This window comes from Rhagoletis zephyria, unplaced genomic scaffold (assembly GCF_001687245.7).
Source record: "Rhagoletis zephyria isolate East Lansing unplaced genomic scaffold, Rhagoletis_zephyria_1.1 Rzeph_scaffold_05426, whole genome shotgun sequence".
Lineage (NCBI taxonomy): Eukaryota > Metazoa > Arthropoda > Insecta > Diptera > Tephritidae > Rhagoletis > Rhagoletis zephyria.
This window is the reverse complement of record NW_016162509.1, coordinates 2,083-24,878: the sequence shown is the minus strand read 5'-3', so window position 1 is coordinate 24,878 and position 22,796 is coordinate 2,083. Positions and strand designations below refer to the sequence as shown.

The following is a 22,796-nucleotide window of genomic DNA, read 5'->3' as shown; positions in this document are numbered from 1 at the left end:
GTTTTAAAAAAATTTAATATTTTAGGCAAAAAATATTTTTTTTCTTCATACATTTATTTTTACCGGCAAAACTGTTGATTATATAGAAAAACGTTATATGAACAGATTAAAGGAATTGTAATTTTTAATTTTTTTAAATTTGTTTGACAATCCTTTTGCAACTTCGAGTGTGAGTGGACGTGCTAAGCGCAAGTGACCTAATTGTACTTTCTTTTGGCGCATAACTTACAAGTTTTTCAATCAAGTGGTTTTATTTTAATAATTATTTAATTTTGCTTGTCTGTACAGGTGAATTTATTTGCTAAACAAAGTGTGATTTTTTAAGGAAGGTTAAGCTACTTTTGAAGATTTCGACACCTAAAGTGGCGTACAGGAGAATTTTGATTTTGAAGGTTTAAGTAAGGTCACCACTTTACAAGGATAAACCCAGGTGAGTGATTCTGCTCCTTTTACCTGTGGAAAAATTGACTTTTTGTGAGTGGTAGATCGGTAAATTTTTGGGTAGGCTGTCGCCTACGGCAGCAAGAAAACCCAAAGCCGGCATGGCGTCTTCGACATCAATGTCGAGGGCGTCGGCGGCCGAGGATTTTGACTCGCTAGTGAACTCCAACCTTGCGAGAGGTAAGAGGTTCAAGAGAGATAGGGAACTAAAGCTTGTCAGGTCACTTAAAGGCCAAGATTTGGACAAAATTTTAGTTGACTGTACTTCCAGTGAGGTTGGGTTTGCTGGTGATGAAAATGGCGACTCTTCTATGTGCGTTGAATATAACGGAACTGCAACGGTTGGTGAGGCGTCTTTTGTGGCGTCGGATAACGGACAAGACAGTTTTGCAAATGCAAGTGTAAATGAGCGAGACAACACTACAAACGCAATGAATGAAAACGGACTAGACGATAGTACAAAGAAAATAAGTGAAAACGGACAAAACAAAAATACAGTGGGTGACATGATATTATATCCAGACAATTTCGCAGGTGCCTATTTTGTTTTGGTTGATTCATCTATGTGTAAGGAGATGTGTAACGAAAAAATCAGAAATGGTTTGACACTGCATAGCAGAATCAAACATCTGAAAATTAAAGACATTAACTCAATACGGGCTGTTGGTAAAACACTTTATAAAGTGGTTTTTCTTAAATATGCTTCGGCTAACAATTTTGTTTTGAATGACAAAGTCAAGAGCATTGGTCTGCGTCCCTTTGTGCCTAGGTCGGCTATAGAAACTTATGGGGTAGTTAGGGGCATCCCTACCTCATATAGGCGATTCTGAAATTAAAAACAATGCGATCTCCTCTGTGCCTATAAATACGGTGTGGCGTTTTAAGCGTAGGGATGGTGAAAATGGTTTCACTCCTACAACTACAATTAAGATTGGGTTCATTGGTAAAGACATTCCAAATTCCATTGTACTTGATTACACCAAGCTGAAGGTTGACTTTTTTATACCACCACTTCGCCAATGTCTAAATTGTGGCAGACTCGGCCATACTCAATTGGCATGTAAATCAAAGAAAAGGTGTATCAAATGTGGAGGTGCTGAATGTGACAGTCAAACGTGTATCAAAAAGTGCATTTTATGCGGGAGTGCTGATCATGTATCGGGTGAGAAAGATAAGTGTAAGCAGTGGGAAAAAGAGAATGAGATCAACTACATCAAAGCCGTCAAAAAGATATCCAGGCGAGAGACTATTCAAAATTACTTTCCGGACAGGGAAAACCGATTCCAGGCGCTTGCAGTAGACGAAGAAGTGTTTCCACCGATTTCTGGTAAAAAAACACTAATCTGAGGAGTAGAGATGTTACTGTTAACAAAAGGCTTACTAAATATAGTTATGTGCTTAAACTACCGCCAGCTGGCCAACCAGGTCGTAAAAGTCCAAAGGTGTCCCCGAGAGTAGGCAAAGAAAGGGAACAAATTCAACCAGTCTTTGAAAAGCCTGAGTACTTGAAGGGAAAGGTAACGCAAATGGAAAAACTCATTTCGGAGCTTTTTCAAATTCTACAGCAAGTTAGTAATAGTGAGCACCTGGGGAGTGTGTTTGAAAAAATTCAAAAGATTAAACAAAATTATGATCTTATCACAATTTCTGAAGAGGCAGAATTGGTCAATAGGGGTGTTGTAACCCCACCTTTATAAGTACTTATGAGAATATTCCAATATAATTGCCAATCTTTAAAGTCAAATTTAAATACAATTGAATTTTATATCAATCATAATAATGTTGATGTAGGATGTTTTAGTGAGGTATTCACGTCAAATGAAACGACTCATAGGAACATTATAGGATACAATATAGGTGAAAAAAAAATAGGACAGATGGGTATGGAGGTGTTGCCATCATACTCAAAAAAGACCTTAAATTTCAAAAACTTCAATTTCATACTGATTTTGACATACTTATTGTTAAAACAAAAAATTGCAAACCTAATCTTACGTTGTGCGCGGTATACTTTCCTCAAAGCATAGCCACTACTCCCTTTAAAGAAGAGATGAACAAATTGATCTCATAGCTAGAGAATTTGGAAAATGTGTTACTGCTGGGTGATTTTAATGCCAGAGCAAGAATGTGGGGGGATTCCACGCAGTCGTGTCGGGGTTATAATCTGCAAAGAATTATAGCTGAGTCGAACTTTACAATTCTTAATGATGGAACTTTCACCTTTCAAAATGAAATAGGGTCTCCGAGCGGATCTGTTCTTGATTTAGCGTTGACCAACTGCAATCTTGTGTTTGATTGGAGGGTTGATCCTGTGAGGATTGGTGGGAGTCATCACTTATCGATCCTTATTGACTCGGTGTCTGTATCAATTAATGCTAGTAAATTTTGTTCGAAGAATAAACTTTTGAAAAATCTAAAAGAAATAGATTTTGATCCTAATGTTGATGAAATTCATAATAAATTCGGTGAAGAAATGGAGGCGGTTACTTATGTTCTAGGTGGGAAAAGAACTCCAAAAAGCTGGTGGAATGACTCCCTGACACGTGCTTATCGTGCGTAAGGATTGGAAGAAAAAGAGTGAAAGAAGCAAAAAGAGCAAGTTTTGAGAAAAAAATTGACGAACTTAATCAGGCACCGACAACTAGGGAAGCGTGGAGATTTGTGAAAGCAATGAGGGGAGATTTTACAAATTCAAAAAATTTTATGTGGTCTCAGGATAATGACAGGAACTTTCTATTGCTCTTGAAGAATCAAGTTCCACCGTCCAATGTATGTTTGCCTATTAATCAAGAAGTCTGCCCTGCAAATCAACTGGCTATTTCTTTTGAAGAATTATTGGGAGTTATTCAGTCCAAACGCCGAAATTCAGCAGGTGGAGTGGATCGCATTACGTATCAGATGCTCAGGGCGTTGTCCGATCAAGCTTTAAATAATATTAGGACGGTTTTGAATAATGCATTCCTCTCGAATCAAATTCCAGAGAGATGGCGAACTATTAAAGTTGTTCCGATCCCTAAGAGAAACAAAGACCTGAATGATTTTGCAAATTTTCGGCCGATTGCCTTGATCCCCGTTTTCCTCAAATGCATCAATCTCTGCATCAAGTTTCAATTTTTCTAGAAGATAACAACATTTTACCTGGTAATTCCTTTGCATATAGACGTAAAAGATCTGCGATTATGTGTATTAACCAGTTGTTACATGAAGTAGCTACACTTAAAAGTCAGGGCTATAAAGTAACTCTGTGCAATTGTGTCAAGGTCAGCCAACTTAAAAGTGACATGCTGAAAGCAGGTGTACATGAGTCGTATGTGGTATGGATTACCAGCTTCTTGTCTAAAAGAACACTTCAGCTAGGAAAAGAAACAGTAGAAATACAGGATGGTTTGCCGCAGGGCAGCTGTCTATCACCTCTATTGTTTAATTTATACACAAAGGGGCTACACGCCATAAAAGATAATAACACGACTATCTATCAATTTGCGGACGATTTTATAATAGTATCTTACTCGAAAAATATGGACACAATGGTTGAAAACCTACAAAGCAAGGTGGATATCTTCTCGGGCTTGTGTGGTGAAATCAACTTAGCATTCAATCCTGAAAAAACGAAATTTATGTATTTGTGCAAGGGGAACCGATCAACTTTTGAGATAGTATGTCAGGGCAGAAGTATTGAGCAGGTTAAATCTATTAAATTTTTGGGAAGATTCATAAGTGCGTCGTTGGCTGTAAGTGAACATTATGGTGAAGTCATAAAGGCTTCTGAAGCGAACTCCAACTTGTTCAAATCGATAACTACAGTGAAAGCAGGCCTGCGCCCACAGGTTGCACTGAACTATTATAAAGCAGTTGTTAGGAGTAAGATCGAGTATTGCAGGTCATCAACGGCTTACTGTTCAAACACCACGAACAATAAAATCAGAACGTATCAGAACAGCTTTTTGAGGAGGTGCCTGGGGCTAACACCTGCCACTCCCATAAATCTAATTTATGCTTTGGCCAATGAGCTTCCCCCTGAAGATAGAGCCAAATGGTTAACGGCAAAGGAACTCATAAACAATATAGTAGCTAACAGAGTCCTGAAAGAATCGTTACATAAATTTCCCGATGTTAAATCCACCTACAGCTTAGTTTACAGGGAGTTTAGACAAGTCTTTGACAGTGTAGATATTATTAATGAAGATATTTCATCTCCTAATCTTAATGTAGTCACCAAGACACTACCTGATAAAAAAGAAAATTTAGCCTTGAAAAGTATAAGATCCATTTATGCAGAGATAATGAATGACTATGAGAAAGCAAATTTCACTATTTTTTATACTGATGCGTCGGTTGGCCCTAGTGTCACTGGCTGCGGGATCTTTTGTCACACTGATAGAAAAGAATTTTCCTTCAAGCTCAACTGTAAAACATCATCATGTTTTGGTGAAATGGTAGCTGTTTACAGAGCACTAGAAATTGCAAAGAATAACTCTCTAAATAAAATTACGATATTCACGGATAGCTTAATTGCGTGCCAGCTGCTGGTAAAGGAGAACACCAACAATCATGTCATTTATAAGATACACAAGGTAATAAAGGAAGCATGTTTTGAAAGGGTTGTAATTGTGTGGACGCCAAGTCACAAAGGAATACTGGGGAATGAAAAAGCTGATCAGCTTGCAAGAGCTGCAATGGGTGGCGATAACGTAATGCAAGTAAATCTGTCGATAGATGAAGCCCTTAGATTAATTAATAATCAAATAAAAGATAACTGGTATGAGAGAGTCTTAGAGTACTCTAGAAATAAGCCCAATCTATTTACTGAAATTTTCAATAGACGTACCAAAAAGACTTGGTTTCATAAATGCACATTGAGCGCTCAAAAAATAATAACGTAACAGATAATGCGTTAGACGAGTATGTATCAACCTTGCACAACCGATCAACCCCGGACTAATTCAAATAATACTATGAGTCGAAACTTTCACAAAGTTTGTTAAAAGTTTCCATCAATTCATAAAACTCAGTATCAGAAAAAGAAATTTAAGAAATTTAAACAACACGGCTATCACATTATGTTCATAATTAATAATAGTTCAAAATATAAAAGCAAAATATGAGGCGCTTTAAAAAATTTAATTTGAAATTAAAACCCAAAAAAAAATTTGTGAAAATATATTACTTCCCCTAAACGTATATGTAGGCAATTTCACGCAGGCAACTTTTATGGAAATTTACAGAAAATATAAACTCATTTTTCGTTTAAATTGCAGGCGAAACCGTCTATTAAGGTAATAAAATCACCATTTGTAATAAAAATATGGTAAGTTATATGCCGTTGCAATAGTGCATACATTTTCTTTTCAATGACAATTAACCCATCTAGGGCTTTATTCAATCAAATAGGGTGTTCTTGAAAATTTTGTTGAGATAGGGAGGGGCTTGTTCGAGTTGCAATCACAACCGCAGTGTTGCGCGCATCATTTAAGTATCGCGTTCTGTATGAATTTCTGGCAATGTATTATCAGTTGGGCAGTTGCAACAATGTTGCCATTTTTCATCAGTACGGCAGTAATGCCGCTTTTATTCCGTGCCTCGAACAGGCCCGAGTTTAGAAACGGCTTCCGAGGTAGGTCGACTTCCACTCAGCCATCGATTTTATGTTCTGGATTTTCGTATATAAGTAGAATCATATTTTCCTTAAAACTAAATTAAAAACAAACGCTTTTAAACCTAGGTTGAACCAACTTAAGTCGATAGCGACCTAAGTACGCTGCACCTAAAGGATATCATATTTCAAACGATACATAATCAAGTTTTTCATAAGAAAATTCAATGAAACAATTTTACGTCGACATTTCTTCTTATTCCTTAGCAGTGTACCTTTAAGACTTTCATGTTGTTGTTGTTGTAATTGTTGTTGCTTATGTGTTAAACTACCATTTTCTTTACGTAAAATACCATTACAATACTCACCCCCACCTCCACCCACAACACAGCCATCTGTGGCGACACAAAGTGGTGCTGAACTGCAAGACTGCGTTAATTGTGTTTGTGTGTATTGCTGTTGTTTTTGTAGTTCTTGATGCTGCTGATAGTAGTAATCATTTAAATTAGTTATATAATAGTAATCATGATCGGCGAGCACATTAATTTCTGCGTAATTATCTTCTTCATCCTCCCCTGCGTCACGCTTTTGTTCAAGATTAATACGATTTTGTTTAATAGCCTCGTTGCAATCACTATTTAGAATTTCTCCAAACTTGCTGTTACTGCAATTTACTTGCTGTTTTTTTAGTTCTATAATTGTATGCTCAGTTTTTGCATTGCGGGCAAACAGTTGATCAAATCACATATTTTCATCGAATTTGGCAAAATTAAAATCGTCGTCACATTGAAATCCGCTGCTGTTGTCCGTTGCACCCGATTTAGCTGCTGGTTGTCCGGTGTTGTTGTTGTTGTTATTGTTGTTCGCTAGTTTCACTTCGCTTGGCGCCTTAAAGAACTCATCATCCTCGAAGGGATCCTCTGATTTCTTGGCAAAAATGTTAATCGATTCGGATTTCTTGATCAGTTCTTGCCTCTGCTGCAGTTTACTGTTCCTCAAATTGTGTTTCTTCGCAGCGGTTGTCAGAAGTGTTGCATTGCTTGTGCTTTGCAACGAGTCCGCATTCCACTGATCATCCTTTTCAAAGTCGAACTGTGCATTTGAGAAATCATCCTCGAAAGCAGCATCGTCGAATTGTGACACCTTCACATTGTCATCGAAGCGCAATTTCTGTGTTATAATGGGTGGCATCATTTGTGAAGCTGGCGATTGCGTGGCATCCAGATCAAATTGTTGCGAACTGCTAACACTCGTGGAGTTTTGTGCGAAGCTGTGCATTTTTTCACGTTCCGAGAAATCATTTGAAAAGCGGAAGGACGATTTGGTCGCTGGTGTCACGCAAGCGCTCGCAGTAGTGGCGGCCGGCGTTGAATTGCAACTGGACGCCGTGCCAGCGGGGGCCGGTGGTGGTGAACTCTGATTAAAGTCCGATTCAAAACCACCATCGAAACTGAATTTCGTAGCACTCCCGGTGCTGCCACCGCCAACAACACCACCCCCACCACTGGTTGTTGCCAGATACGAGCTGCCGGCACTTGCCAAGCTGGCGCTGGCATTGGAACGTGGTGTGGGCGTTTGCTCGTAATCATCAAAGTCATAGTCGCCGCTTCGTGTTGGATATTTCTTCGCAGCGCTCGTTGGCGCACTACATTTGAGGGAACTGATTGGCACTTTGCCCATAGAATGTTGCCTGCGTTCAGTCTCCAGCATGCGTTGATGCATTTCGTGACGACGCCTATTCAAGCGCTCAAATTTGTCCTCATCCGTGGGCGGCTCGTCGTACTCTTCATCAACATAGTCTTCCTCATCGTCAACATCATCGTCGTCGTATGTTATGTAATCGTAATTGTCGCGTGGATGAGGTACTGTCGAAACTGTGCTGCTGTAGCGGCTGCCAGTGGTGGTTGGCGCGCCAGCACTACTGTATGGAATGTCTTTGCCCCGCGAGCGCTGCTTCTTGCGGAACCTGAAGTGCAAAGGACTTTAGGAAACTCAACTCATTTAAGAAAATGTTTTCTCTCAACACTAACCTGCGATCCTTTTCCCCATCTGAGCCCGACGGAGTCTGACCGAGCGCGACTGCCCGTCTACTTTCGGCCAGTCGTCGTTCAGAATCGGCAGCACTTGATGGGCGCTTCCACGATTTCTGGCCAGGCAAGGGAGGTTCTGTGGGAAATTCAAGTGTTATTAAACATCTTTATCACAATTGAAAGACTGTTGTAAGCCTTACCTTCACCATCCCACGGACTGGAACCGCTACTCTTGCGCGCACGCGGCGGCCCACTGCCCATGCTCATGGCGCTTCCCCCGCCACCTGCCGACGCCAGTTGATTGGGGCGCTGCAAGCTGCGTGTATCTGCCACACCACCAACAATATTTGCACCGCTACTCATACGCGCGCGTTGATGGAAATCGTTTTCCGAATCTTGTTCATAGTCAATGTCGCCGGTAGCGCGCAGCTTGATGCCCTTCCGCAGCGAGCGCGTCTTTTCCGGCCCATAGCGTTCACGGAATTCTTCGTGACTCTCAATACTTCCGTAAACATCACCGCTACCGAAGCTACGTCGACGTCGTGTAGCGCTCTCAAATGATTCTACGCTCTCCCGGTCGAATGATTTACGCTCGCGTTCGTATAAATATTCGCCGGCGCGCGACTTAAAAACACCTCCAGCGCCGCCACTGATAATTCCACCCATGGGTGANCAGCGCTCTCAAATGATTCTACGCTCTCCCGGTCGAATGATTTACGCTCGCGTTCGTATAAATATTCGCCGGCGCGCGTCTTAAAAACACCTCCAGCGCCGCCACTGATAATTCCACCCATGGGTGAACGTCCTTCATCGTAGATATTTTCATAGTCTGCGCGTCTACCAGGTTTCGCNAGCGTCCTTCATCGTAGATATTTTCATAGTCTGCGCGTCTACCAGGTTTCGCCTTTTCAAAGCTTCCGCCATCGCGGTAACGATCAAGCGATGGGTCACCGTATGCGTCGAAATCATAATTTGGCCGCGCATAGTCGCGATAGTATTTGCTGCGCTTGTCATAAGCGCTGCGGCGATCATAGCTTGATGATGCATTAGGCGGCAGTGCAATGCCACGTTTATCGTACACGGGTGGACCGTAAGTGCTGCGCTCGTAGGCGCTGCGTTCAAAAGCGCGAGCACGCAAGCCAGCTTGTTCGATCTCCTGCGGCGACCAGGTGTGATGCGGTGCATGGTGATACCATTGGGGAGATTCTGTAAGCAGCGTGCATTTGAGCAGTGAAGTCTAATCAAACAATGATTTATATACTCACCTAAATCGAAATTATCTCGGCTACGCGAAAGTCCAGGTTTCANACTCCCTCATGATACTCACCTAAATCGAAATTATCTCGGCTACGCGAAAGTCCAGGTTTCAATTTGCGATGGTCACGGCGTGCGTTAAATTCATCGTCGTAGCTGTCGAGATAAATAAGCATATTCTAGTAAATTTCACTTACTATATAACTTCTCCGGTTACTTACTCGTAGTCCTCGTCGCAGGAGTTCATGCGTCGCGTGTGTCGCATATAGTAACCATGTCGATCTACCATTCCAGGTGGTGGTGCTATGGGTCCCACACCTGGTATACGTTTTTGCTTCTGAAAGTCGGACAACTCGTCGTCCCATGGACTCAAATCACGTGAAGACGACGACGTCTGATGGCGATCTTTCTTCGTCCAGCGGCGTCCGACATTGCCGCTTTTGCTCCAACCGTCATCACGTGGATCTGATGAGCATGGCGATTCCGCAGTATCGTTCTGTGACGTGTTCGACGGTGGTGGCGGTGGCAAGTGTAGTGATGCAGTCTTGACCGCTGGCTTAGTTACTCCTCTCGCGCGTTTATCTATCTTCTCGATGCTTGGCTTGGGGGAATCGAAAGTGGCCCAAAACTCTTTGGAGTGTTTAACTTCCGTTTCCTTTTGCACATTGCCACCGATGCCAATTTGTTTGGTGGCCGTGTCAATTAGGTTCGAAACAGCCGACAGTTGCGACAGAACTGGCGAAGGTTGTGGAGACTTGACAAGCGGTGATTTTTGTACGGCAGCACCGGGTGTTGGCGACTTCTGGAGTGGTATGGGCGATGTGCTTACGTCGTTAAATTGCGCCTGCGTCGATAGTGTGACATTTGGACGCGGCAACGCTGTTGAGTTTCCTGATGTAACAATGACTGTAGGCATATTGGTCGCTGAATTCGCGGGTGAGGTGCGTTCACGTGAATCCAGCGACAAATTGGATATGGCTCGTTGCATAAGCTCATCGATTTCTAGATCGTCCTTGGAAGAGGAGAGTCCACTGCTGCCAGCCACAGTGAGGAACTTATTATCCTGTTTGGCATTCAATAAATTCGGTGAAGGTTGGGAGGCGGAGCGCTCGGGAAGGCTGTCAATCATATCGGGTTTGTCAGACTTCTCGCCATCTAGCTGCTGCGTGGATGTAGATAGCTTTTCGTATTTGTCCTGCGCATCACCGGTGACATCAGCGTCCTTGTCGTTACTATCCAAACNCCGCTCGGGAAGGCTGTCAATCATATCGGGTTTGTCAGACTTCTCGCCATCTAGCTGCTGCGTGGATGTAGATAGCTTTTCGTATTCGTCCTGCGCATCACCGGTGACATCAGCGTCCTTGTCGTTACTATCCAAACTGCTTTCGCCGCCGCCATCGTCATCTTCTTCGTCGTCCTCCACAGTTAATGCAGATGAGGAAGGCTCCGCTGGGAAGCCGCGGCTGTCAACCAAACCTAAACGATCTGGCCCGCTACTGCTGACGCGTCCGTCCATTATGTGCTTAAGGTCTTGATCTTGATCTTCGTTCAATTCGTCGCTAAAGTCAGGGAACTCTTGTGAAGCCTGCAATGCCGCGGGCGGCTTATTGTCGAAGAGGTTCTCTACGAGTATTATATCGCGTAGCGCGGCATAGCGGTCTTTTGACTGCGCCACCACTTCTGTTATTTTCGTATCAATCTTCGGGGGCTGTACCTGGCCGCAAACTGTAGCGCTCGTCGTGAAGAAGTCATCATCGTCGAAGTTAGCTTCGAAGTGCGCGCCCATCTCATCAACTGCACTTACCGCGATAGTGGAGTCAGTAGCACCCGCCGTTAGTGACAAACCTCCGCTGCCGTCTTCATTTTCGGTAATCACCTCGCCAATGAGGTCTGCATTTTCCTGCTGCTCCTGCAGCTCCTTGTCAATGATTTCGCGGAAAACGGCGTAGCGATCGGCAGAGGGCACAAGCGCTGCACTACGACTGGCTTCGCTCAGTATTGGCGGGGGCGCGACTGGCGGTTCGTTGAACTGCTCGAAATCGGCAAATGCATCTTGACTTTGGCCATCTGCTCTGCGGGCCGGCAGATCCTCGCCGAACGTATCGTCAAACTTGGCCACAAAGGTTGCCTGCTGGTCGAAATTTACCTTAAAAACATGGGCTTGCGCCAAGCTTGGCATTGGCTCAGCACCGACAGTTTGCATTTCAAGGCGACGTGCAGGCAGCGGACTCATATGAGTAGCGAGCGCTTGATCGCCACCAATTGCACCTCTAACTGCTGCCGCGGTTGCGCGCTGTGGCTTTGATTTTTCAATAAACTCTGAGAGATACGAAGTTAGCTCCACCAACGTCATGGTGCTCAATTTGCTAACGGGTACACTCAATTTCGCGGCCAAATCGTCAAGACTCAACGTCATTAACTGGCTCAATGTGATATCAGGTATCAACGATGCAGCCGCCGTTGGCGCGCAAGCACTTTCAGCAAGCGCTTGCTGTTGTTTCTGCTGTTGTTGTTGCAAAATCTCCAACTTGTTTTCGTAGATATCTTGTGGCTTCGATAGCGAATGCTGGCGTTGCGCGCGCGAACGCGTCGAAGTCTGCGTTGGCGGTGGCAACAGCGGTGGCACATCGGTCGGCGCTGAGCTACCAATATTGCCAACGCTACTTATGGGCGCCAAGTAATCATCCTCAGTGTGGCCAGGTTTTCGTGGTCGTCCTGGTCCAGGATAGGTGCCATCTGAGCGACCGACGCGACGTGATGGCAACGGTATCGGTGGAACTTCGGAGCCAGCGGCGCGCAAAGTCTTCGCTGCGGAGGTGTTGACGAACTCATACCGGCTGCTCAAACTAGCCGTTGGCGCGCTGGGTGGTACTGCATTGCCTGAGGTCACGCGCGGACGAATGATAATATCGTTAAATTGTTTCTTGGGCGGCAATGGCGGCGGTTCTGCATGCAGCGCCGAATCTGGACGCGGCGGTGGTTCCGGCGCGGCCTCATTTTCGCTCAGTGAGTCGCTCTCCTGCAGCCGACACATATTGATGCTATTCGAATCGCGCTTGGAGAAGCGCGTCTGGCCAAACAAGTGCGGCATCTTTTTATTGCTGATGCTGGAAATAACATCAGCTGTTTGCTGCTTGAAGACTGACGAGGGCTGCGCCATAGCCGACAACTGGCCTGAAGGCGTTGGACGCGAACGCACAGTGCTGCTTACGCCTCCAGCTGTTATGACGCTGCCGTTGCCCATTGCGGCTACAGGTTCATTCATTTGTCTTTCCAAGCGCGCAACATCCGCACGCCACTGGGCCGCAGTATTGAGCGGTTGTGCGGGCGTTGGAGAAATTCTGCTCTCTGGCGGTAAATTGACTTGTAGCGGCCCATTGAAAACATCCGCTGAACGTCGCGCTTCAACGCTGGCGGATGGTGAGCTACCTTGATTGACCTCAGCGTTGTTGAACTCAAACTCGAAGGGATCCAATTTGGCAAAAACGTCATTGCCCTCTTGGAAGGGGTCACTCATCTTGCGCGTCGGGGAAAATGGGTCAGTGTCACGTGGCATCATCACGACATCACCAACAGCGGCTGCGGCAATCGTCGTTGTCGTGGAGTCTAAAGTGCAATGATTTAAATGTAGATTAGTAGGTATAGCTGTTGTATGGCACGAAGATGTTGCCGACGACGATAAGGTCGGCTGGTAATGGTGCATTCTTAAAGTAGAAGCTGGTGTGGAATTAGTAGAGTAGGTGGAGGTTGTTAGTAAACTGTTACTAGACGCTATATGGTGGTTAGTATTTGTTAATCTAGACACAACAACATTAGAAGCGGTGCTCGTGTATTTGGTACTGCTTATGGTGCAGGTGCAAATGCTAGCTGTGCATGGTGGTGCAAGCACACCGATTAGTAAAGTTGTTGTAGTCGTTGATGCAGTGGCTGCTGTTGTCGCAGACATCGTGGTATTTGACATTATTTTAGAAGTGTTTAGGGCTGTTTGCAAGCCAGCTATACCTGATGTATGAGTTGTGTTAGTAATGTTAAGTAATGGTGGTGGTGGTGGCAATGTATGCTGCTGCTGCTGCTGCTGCTGCTGCAGCTGTTGCATTTGCTGAGCGCCTTCACTTTGACCATCCATATTCGTTAGATTGTCCTCGAATAGACCATCTTTGCTGAGAAATTCATCGACTACCGCAGAGGCGGCGGTATAGTGCACACCCGTAGCGGTTATATCGACAATGCCATTGCCACCTGAAGACAAGTCGTTGAGCACTTTCTTGGGTGGATTCTTAAGGTCCTGGAAGAAGTATTTCTTATCGACGTAGGGACGCGTGCGACCCGTACCTAATGGATCCAAATCTGTAAAAGCATCTAACACATGGGAAAAATTTATGAATCAGTGAAATTTCCCCGTAGCCGAGTGCAAGCGGAGATGATTATTGAAATGAAGTAAGGAGAAAAGGCGGGGCAAACTCAACACAAATACATAAAATTATGCGTATGAAATAAATGTTACCAAATTAGCGTACACATACAAAATATAACTTAACTAAAGCTTGTGATTTAGTAAATACGGATCTCTGGCAAAACTTGAAAAGCCTTTGCAAGTCAAATTGCACGATAGCGGGGCAACACAAATTAATTTTTGTAAAAACTGTCATTTCGACAGAAATCCTCTCAATGTATTTGGGAAATTTGTATCCTGTAACAACATGAGTATTAACCTGGTAGAGCTCTGGTGTCCAAATTGTCTCATAAAAATATTACACGCTACCGAAAACAAAGACAGTTTGAAATTAAACTCTTGAACAAAACCGTGCTTTAAGCTCCTCATGCATGTGTTCGGAAAAAGTACTCGATTCAAACAACAAAACTTTCAAGCGACTTTGTCAGAAATCCGCACAATTGTTAAAACATTTACAGAACACAATGTACAACAGAATTTTCTTATGCAAAGAAAAAAACTTATATAAAAACGTACCGGAGTTAATTGATAAAATAAAAAAGAAACTTTGTTGAAATATGCCTTCAAAAATGCAGTAGTTTTCATAGTATTTTCCAATCTACCTGACTTAACTGCACCGCCAGCTGTCGGCTGCGAAGGTCCATCGCCCAATATTGGTATTGGTGAAGATGATGTCGTTCCCATAGCAGTTGGCATTGTTGTTGCTACGCTTCCACTAGACAGTTGGGCATTAGCTTGGATTGCAGCTGCTGCGGCTAATTCCACATCTACCAGTGTTGAATTCTCGCTTAATTGTTGCGTTGGTGTGGACGTAGATTCGCTGGGCGCTAGCGGTGCCATTGCCAAGCTAACACCCATGCCAATTGAGCCAGCTTTTGAAGTGTCAAAAACATCATTTTGCTGGTCAAGTTCATGCAGCCAATTGTCATCGTCGTCATGGTGCAAAGTACCCGCTGAACTGCTCAATACTGCTGCAGGTGAAAGTAAAGAAGATAGTGTAACATTTTGGGCTACACTAGATGTTGTTGCCGGTTGATTGAGTGTTGAATCAGTCGATTTAATTGGCTTGTGGCGTGATCGACCAGATTCGGGTGGCGGCAAAAGGTTGTAAGTCTGCAAGTGAAAGTTACAACTTTATTTGTTTGGGGCGGACGTTATAAGATAAAAAAAAAGCTTTACAGGAAAGTTGGTAAATGAGTCGCCAAATGGATCATCATCATTAGTCGCTTTTCCAGCGACGCCACAGAGTGACGGTTGCGCCGGCTCATTAGGCGTAATGCGCTCCATTTGTGTTATACCGCGTTGTAAGGAACTTAACTCCTGCTCCAAATCAACTAAATCTGCAACTGACTCAGGAGACATCTGCAAACAGTTTACGCCAATTATTTAAGTATACCACATTGTAGAAAATCGAAAAAACAAACCTCTTTGGCTGCTCCTTTGCTGTCCATATTAACACCCAAACGATTCGAGGTTGTCGCACGACTTTGCCCACCAATTCCACTAAGCATCGACAACGTGCTGCCACCGCAGCCTCCACCGGTGCTACTGAGATCATTGTGGCTGCTCAATCCAGCACCAATGCCGCCAGCGGCGGACTTAAGCGATGATAGGGAGGCGAGCTGATGTTCGTGAATGGATTTTGATTGAATTTGCTGGCGTGCCAATTCTATTTCCTTCTTCTTCAGCTCGAAAACAACCTGGAAGAGGTCGCGCATAGCTAACACCACCTAGAACAAGACAAATGTGCAACAAAAAATCAAAAACACACCTCTTCTACTTTTACTGCGCCCGTAACTAATATCTTACCTGGCTGGCTGCTTTGTCAGTCTTTATACCGAAGAAGCGATGGCCGCTATCTGGCGAACCGAATATATAGCCAAACGCACGTGAATCCGTCATATCCTGCGCGATGAACGATATTTTGTGCACGGGATGGTGATAGAGTGAGTCCCCAGTTTTTTCATCACGCAGCCGTAGTCCATCGATCGTTACATGTATGGTTATTCGTTGCTTGTGTTCGCCCGCGGCACGTATGGCCATTTTAAGATCCTGCAACGCCTCTTGGCACATACGATCACCACGTGCCTCGCCCACTTCGAGTATACCAATAAGTTTAGCCTTAAATTGCACGCCATCACCAAAGAAGCGGCCTGGATCATTGCGATCTGTGTGAAGAAAGAAATTTGTTTCACTAAATTTTTTTTTTAATTTGATGAAAAATTTTGCAGAAATTTAACGTAATAGAACCACAACTAGAATGTTCTTTTTTTTAACTAGAACATTCCCTGCCGTTTGCGCGCAAGCAAGGCGGTGGCGTTGGTAGAGCTGGGATACTATCGATAAGTGAAAACTGTCACCACTATCGATACTTTTTGAAAACTATCGATGTCGGTTTTAGCAAGACTTCACAATTACACATTACATTATTTTTTTATGCAAGAAAAATCACAATACAGTCGGCAAAAAAAAATTAAGTCATTGGGATTTTTAGCAACTATAAGCTTACACTGAGTTATAGTAAAATTTAATAAGCTATAAAAATGCTTACACAAAATTTTTTTAGAAATTCGAATTAAAAAGTTTCAATTTTTAATTATATTAAATTTTTTATGTTTTGTACAACTTTTATAAAAAATTAGTAGACACTAAATAAATAATAAAGTAGTCAAAACTGCTAAAAAATGTTGTGGTGCTACTATTTTGAGCAGTACTATATTCGCTTTCTTATAAAATGGTAAAAAGTTAATAATTTCCCTCCGTATTTGATCTCAGTTGAACTTTTATAAGAANTCTAAATTTTTTTTTTAATTTGATAAAAAATTTTACAGAAATTTAACGTAATAGAACCACAACTAGAACGTTCTTTTTTTTAACTAGAACATTCCTGCCGTTTGCGCGCAAGCAAGGCGGTGGCGTTGGTAGAGCTGGGATACNACTAAATTTTTTTTTTAATTTGATGAAAAATTTTGCAGAAATTTAACGTAATAGAACCACAACTAGAATGTTCTTTTTTTTAACTAGAACATTCCCTGCCGTTTGCGCGCAAGCAAGGCGGTGGCGTTGGTAGAGCTGGGATACTATCGATAAGTGAAAACTGTCACCACTATCGATACTTTTTGAAAACTATCGATGTCGGTTTTAGCAAGACTTCACAATTACACATTACATTATTTTTTTATGCAAGAAAAATCACAATACAGTCGGCAAAAAAAAATTAAGTCATTGGGATTTTTAGCAACTATAAGCTTACACTGAGTTATAGTAAAATTTAATAAGCTATAAAAATGCTTACACAAAATTTTTTTAGAAATTCGAATTAAAAAGTTTCAATTTTTAATTATATTAAATTTTTTATGTTTTGTACAACTTTTATAAAAAATTAGTAGACACTAAATAAATAATAAAGTAGTCAAAACTGCTAAAAAATGTTGTGGTGCTACTATTTTGAGCAGTACTATATTCGCTTTCTTATAAAATGGTAAAAAGTTAATAATTTCCCTCCGTATTTGATCTCAGTTGAACTTTTATAAGAATGAGTTGTCAATTTAAGCGAATATCTTTTATTTTGTTTGTTTTGTAGTATTATAAATGTATTATTAAAGCCAATTTCACTTCTTTGCACTTTAAAAGGGACAAACACAATCCGATTTTAATTTTGCCATATAAAAAATAAATTCTAAGGGATGCAAGGGTATGTATATAAGTTATATAATTCAGACGCATAAATTAATAAGTTTATTTTATTATTATAAAAAGTTATTTTTGATGCACTCAAATTAAAAAAAAATATACAATCTATTTAATTTACAAAGTAATTTATAAATTTATTAATTATTTAATTTCAAGCAATTGAGCGTTTCAATTCAATACCTTTCACGACGTTAAGAGCGAAATACACCACACAAGCGGTTTGACAAACCAAGCGAAATTTCCCTTTGCTTCAAGCCATTTGTGCTGTCTATGGGGTGTTTGAAGGTTTGACAAACCGCTTGAGGGAAATTTGAGCAAAAATCAAATTTTTTTGATTTTCTGGCCGCCATGTTGATGTTTGATCAAACCGCTTGCGATGTGGATGGTAAAATCGCCTCAATTGCAACTGAAATTTCACCAAGTGAAGACGTAAGGAAGAATAATGGTAGAAAACTAAAATGTTTTACATTGTTAACCGAAAGTAAACTAAAATTCTGTGCTTGAACGACTCATGTTTGCAAGAAATTTGCACTTCATTAGATTAAAATTGATTGGGCTAAACTGCATACTCGAAAATTTTCTAAAAATTCTGAATTGGATGCTATATTTTTGAATTTTTGTGAACTTTATAGAAAGTGTGAAGTTAGGAATTACATTTATATTATTATAGAATGAACTATATTTTCATTAATATATAAGGCAAAAAATTGTTTATAACAGTAATTGTGAATATTATATTAGAACAAGGTGTACAATTTCATTTGTCACCTAGTGTATATATGTATGTAAGGAAATTAATAAATATTTCTGATGGAAACGGCGAGAAACATACTTTACGTTGTTGTTGTTGTAGCGGCTACAACAACCAAGCCCACCCTACAAGAATAGTGGGTAGGTTCAGAAGGCGCAGCAGTTGAGTGCAACCGTTGCTAAAAAAATCAGTGATCGTTATGAGTCTTCTGAACGGCTTGATCCACTCTCAAAGTAACATACCAACATGTTGTCTCAAATGATCAGAAAAATATTACGATCATCTCACACGCAACTTTTCAGTTGATCAGAAGTACAGAACAACGCGTTCAGAAGGTGCAATCGCAACAGTTACTGAGCTGTTGCGCCTTCTGAACGTGCCCAGTGATAGTCATTTGATTAATCATGTGTAACTCAATGGTGATGGAAATGTCCATCAAACACTCCAAGGCGAATTTATACAACGTGCCCAATAAATATTGGGCTTGGTTAACAATATGAAAATGATTGGAAAACCAATATATTTTTCGAGTCCCACCTTCGATAACTAATGTGGAATAGATTAGTGTTCGATTCGAGAACTAGGCCATTCTCACAGCAAAACGGAACCTTCGGTATCCAATGTATTTTTCCTTCATTATGAATTCGAAATCCAGCCCATTATCGAATTTAAATTTTATTGAGAGAGTGATTTTCTTTTATTTGTCTTCGAAAATGAGTGGTTTTCACTCCTCTCTTGTTACTTAATTTTCAGTTTTTTTTTTCGAACCCATCTCGAATGTATTTCCAATGCACTATAAACGTTGGGAAACTAAGGTTGGTTATGAGTTTGTTCTCAGTTCGATATGCTTATTGGATATCGAAGGTAATTTTCGAACGTTCGCCTAAATGTTTATAGGGGGTGTTGTAAGACCAGCTGATTTCTCCGCCTTACATGTATTTTGTTTTTGCTTTTACTAATTTGACAGCACACCCATCAAAGCAAAAAAAAAATACATGTAAACTTTTGGGCGAATTGAGATTTGACATAACGCCCGAATACAAAATACATGTGGTTGTTGTTGTTGTGTACTCTAAATTCGCCACTAACACCATCTTGTATAAATTCGCCTTGAAGCATACTCATCACGTTTTAACAGGCTAACCTAATATTCGCGGCTTGCGTTTTGGTACGCATGCCGTCGAATTTGTTTTTTTTGCGTCACCGGAAATTGACTTGCATGCGTTTGTATTTGATTTCATTGAGCGAAACGTCAAATCAAAATGTCACGCAGAACAAAAATTGGAAATTGAGTTAGCTTCATACGCACGCCGTTCAATTTCGGTTGATCTCATACAAGTTGCATGTGCATGAGAAATTTTTGACAATAAATTGGCGGCGTGCGTGAATATTAGGTTAGCCTGTAAGGCCAATGTGCTAAAAATGATGAAAACAAATGTATACATGTGATTTTGTATCTTCTTTCAACATATGACCTTATTTAATGGTCTTTTTAACCAACGCAAAGTTTGCAAATGTGTTAGTAAGATAAATGAGAATGTGTTAGTTTCCACCACCCAATTCTTGTAGAGCAGTAGGTCGTTTCCGAAATGCCTGTATTATAATGGAAGTAACGAACGGAGTGAGCTGTCACTTAATTATCTATTGTATGGGCAATGAATTCGAACGATTATAATGCACTTGAAATGTGAATGTAAAACGGAAGCATCTAAAATCAATAGATCCAAGGCGAATTTTTACAAGGTGGTGTTGATGGCGAATTTAGATTTTCGACCGCGGTACATATTAATGTCAAAATGAGGTGTTTGTTGTAAACAAGGCGAATTCATATTACAACAAACACACTATTTTGGCATTAAAAAGTACCGCGGCGAAGATCTAAATTGGCCATCAACACCACCTTGTATAAATTCGTCTTGAATAAATCTTTACGAATTCGCCGCGATTTGTTACGACTCGCCCCGCATATAACAGGGTATAACAATTCTCTTCCAAAGCGAATTGAGATATGAACCACCTATATAGTGAGTGGTAGAGAATGACGCAGAATGACGTATATTCTCTACCAGTAAAGAAACAATTGGTAGAAGATCACAGAAACGGGCTACAGATAGGTTGATATATTTGTCGTCGTCGTCAAGCTCAACTAACGGAAGTCCCAAGAAGCGTGAAGCCTTAATGGGGTCGGTCCACTGGGACAAATGCGCTAGCTGTGTCGGGTCTTCCGGGCATACGAAGAGATGTTTCGAGTCGAGGGGTGTCTCTCCGCATGCCGGCACATCTGCGTTTAATCTGCTCAGATATGAATACCGCTCAGGGCCTGTCAGTTCGTAAAGACGCCTTCTGACATGCCTTGGCGAGGGCTCCTCTGCAAGCAAGTGTCTGTTCGGGTGTCCACGTCTGTGGCTCCCTACTAGGAATTCCTTGCAGAGCATCGAGTTGTGCTCTTTTATGGGGAGCAGGTGGCGTTCTGGCGAAATCAGAACATATCCTGTCGCTATCCTTTACGTCATATCCATCGATTCAGTGACATATTTTGCTTTTTTGTTAAGAAATCTCCAATGTAGGTTTTGGAAATCACACCTATTTCAAATCGTACGATTTGCAGCACATTTCCAAATGATCTATCAAAAAATAGTTGCGTTCCAGATGCTTCACGATATTCACGATTTGCAGGAACAGCTGTTTTCTCCATTAAGGAATGTGGTCACCTGGAACGACTTCCTGTAAAAACCTGCAAATCGTGAAGCATGTGGAACGCAACTAATATGTGCGACCAGGGTATCCATCGTTCCCACGACAGTCGGGTCTACGTAACCGGAACGACCCAGATTTATATCTGGCCAAGGACTGTCACTCCAGCAACACTCCCCAAAAAGTCTTTGGGGAATTTGTATGCTGCTACAACAACAACAACAACCAGGGTATCCATATCAATGGCATTTTGATAAAACAACTTGAGTTACTTTAGGAAGTTGGGCTTTGGATTAAAAAATAGACAAGTTTCCTCCCTAAAATTTTAGTCTTAAACTGTGGCGGTTAAATATTGTTTGGAATCCAATAAAATATTGCTTAAAAGAGACAATGGACTAACCCGAGATAAGTTTTTTACCAAAGTACCGCAAATATGTATATATGTACGTATGTACATCAGTGGCGGATACTGAATTTCGGTTGGGGTGGGGGCGACTTGGATCAACTAGCGATTTGAAAATTTTTAACAGAAAAAGTATTTTATAAAGTATTTTCACATCATCATAGTTTACGGCTCATTCGTAACTCATAAACAAATCGAGTAATTTTGCCAGTTTCAAAAAATTTGCTAACATAGTTTTAAATTTTTTAATCAGATTTTTTAGAAAAGTTTTGGGCACGCTTTTTTATAGCCAATTTAATTTCAGTATAATAAAGTGCAAGTTCGAAGTTTTGCATTTTCTTCGATATAAAAATACGAGTTTTTTAGAGCATAAGTATTTTGTGTGGATGAAAATGCAAAACGTCTCTAACCAAAAATATTAACAAAAATCTACTCGAATTTTTAGGTACTTCAAGCGTTCAATTTTTTTACTGAGATTGAATGAGCTATAAAATTTCATACCCAAAAATTTTCTTGTCAGCCTGGTACTACGCAGCCATGTTTTTAACTGGCGAAGGGTTGAAAAACTTATTTCTGAAGTAGCGTTACTAACTTGAAGGGTGGCCCTGCATTCTGGCTTTGTAAATCAATGGAAAAGAATACTCGTCGCAGTTACCAAGCACTTCACGTTGCACACAGGAGTATTTGTATTATAAAACCGGTAAAAGTTAGGATTTATTAACTTTGATATTTTCTTACGTGATATTATTTCTCAAGCTATATAACCGATCTATCTGTTGGAAGGATTTTTGACTACGTCAAATAAAACATAGCCCTTTTTGTGATTTTTTTCTGCGCTTCCTATAGCAGCATTTTTTTCTTTCGATATTATGTTTTTATGGACCAATCTTAAAATAAAACTAGTAAACATAAAAATAGAAAGCATATAAATACTATAATTTATATTCTTTTGAACTATTTGAAATTTAGAATTGGGATATTTATTTTGGGCAAAAATTTTAAATATAGCATTTGCACATTTATTTAAACCAAACGCAAATCAATTTAACCCAAACGCAAATCAATTTAACCCAAACGCAAATCAATTTAACCCAAACGCAAATCGATTTAACCCAAACGCAAATTAAATTAAACCAAACGCAAATTAATTTAACCCAAACGCAAATTAATTTAACCCAAATGCAAATTAATTTCACCCACACGCAAATTAATTTCACCCAAACGCAAATTAAATTAAACCAAACGCAAATTAATTTAAACCAAAACTATCATTGCCACTATAGATTAGTAGTTGTAGTTTAAATCTATAGCAATGGTGGGCACGCCATAGAACAATTGTTTATGCTCACTTCACACGTCGTTGGCGAGACAGCAACGGATCAACATCGCGAGTGACTATTCTGCTTTGTTTCTCGAATGCATAGATTCCATAGGAAACTTTTAGGTGGAAGCAATAATCGTTTGGTGTGAACGGCCTTTTCACT

General features: G+C 41.1%; 2 protein-coding genes across 2 annotated transcripts; both read right to left on the bottom strand.

The window, feature by feature from the left end:
- Positions 1 to 6,195: 6,195 nt before the first annotated feature.
- Positions 6,196 to 6,772, bottom strand: LOC108372083 (uncharacterized; the record flags this gene model as incomplete). Its single annotated transcript, XM_017627725.1, has 1 exon — positions 6,196 to 6,772. A coding segment is annotated over one exon (567 nt), but the record flags the coding sequence as incomplete, so codon positions are not given.
- A 3-nt stretch (positions 6,773 to 6,775) lies between these two features.
- Dab (DAB adaptor protein) lies at positions 6,776 to 19,309 on the bottom strand. The gene is made up of 12 exons (XM_017627724.1): positions 19,264 to 19,309; positions 15,581 to 15,939; positions 15,196 to 15,501; positions 14,951 to 15,133; positions 14,374 to 14,884; positions 10,679 to 13,677; positions 9,540 to 10,540; positions 9,392 to 9,474; positions 8,917 to 9,270; positions 8,265 to 8,735; positions 8,065 to 8,200; positions 6,776 to 8,000 (listed from the first exon to the last, which is right to left on the bottom strand). Exons 1-12 carry the CDS (start codon positions 19,307 to 19,309, stop codon positions 6,776 to 6,778), a joined length of 7,674 nt encoding a protein of 2,557 aa, XP_017483213.1.
- Positions 19,310 to 22,796: the final 3,487 nt, after the last annotated feature.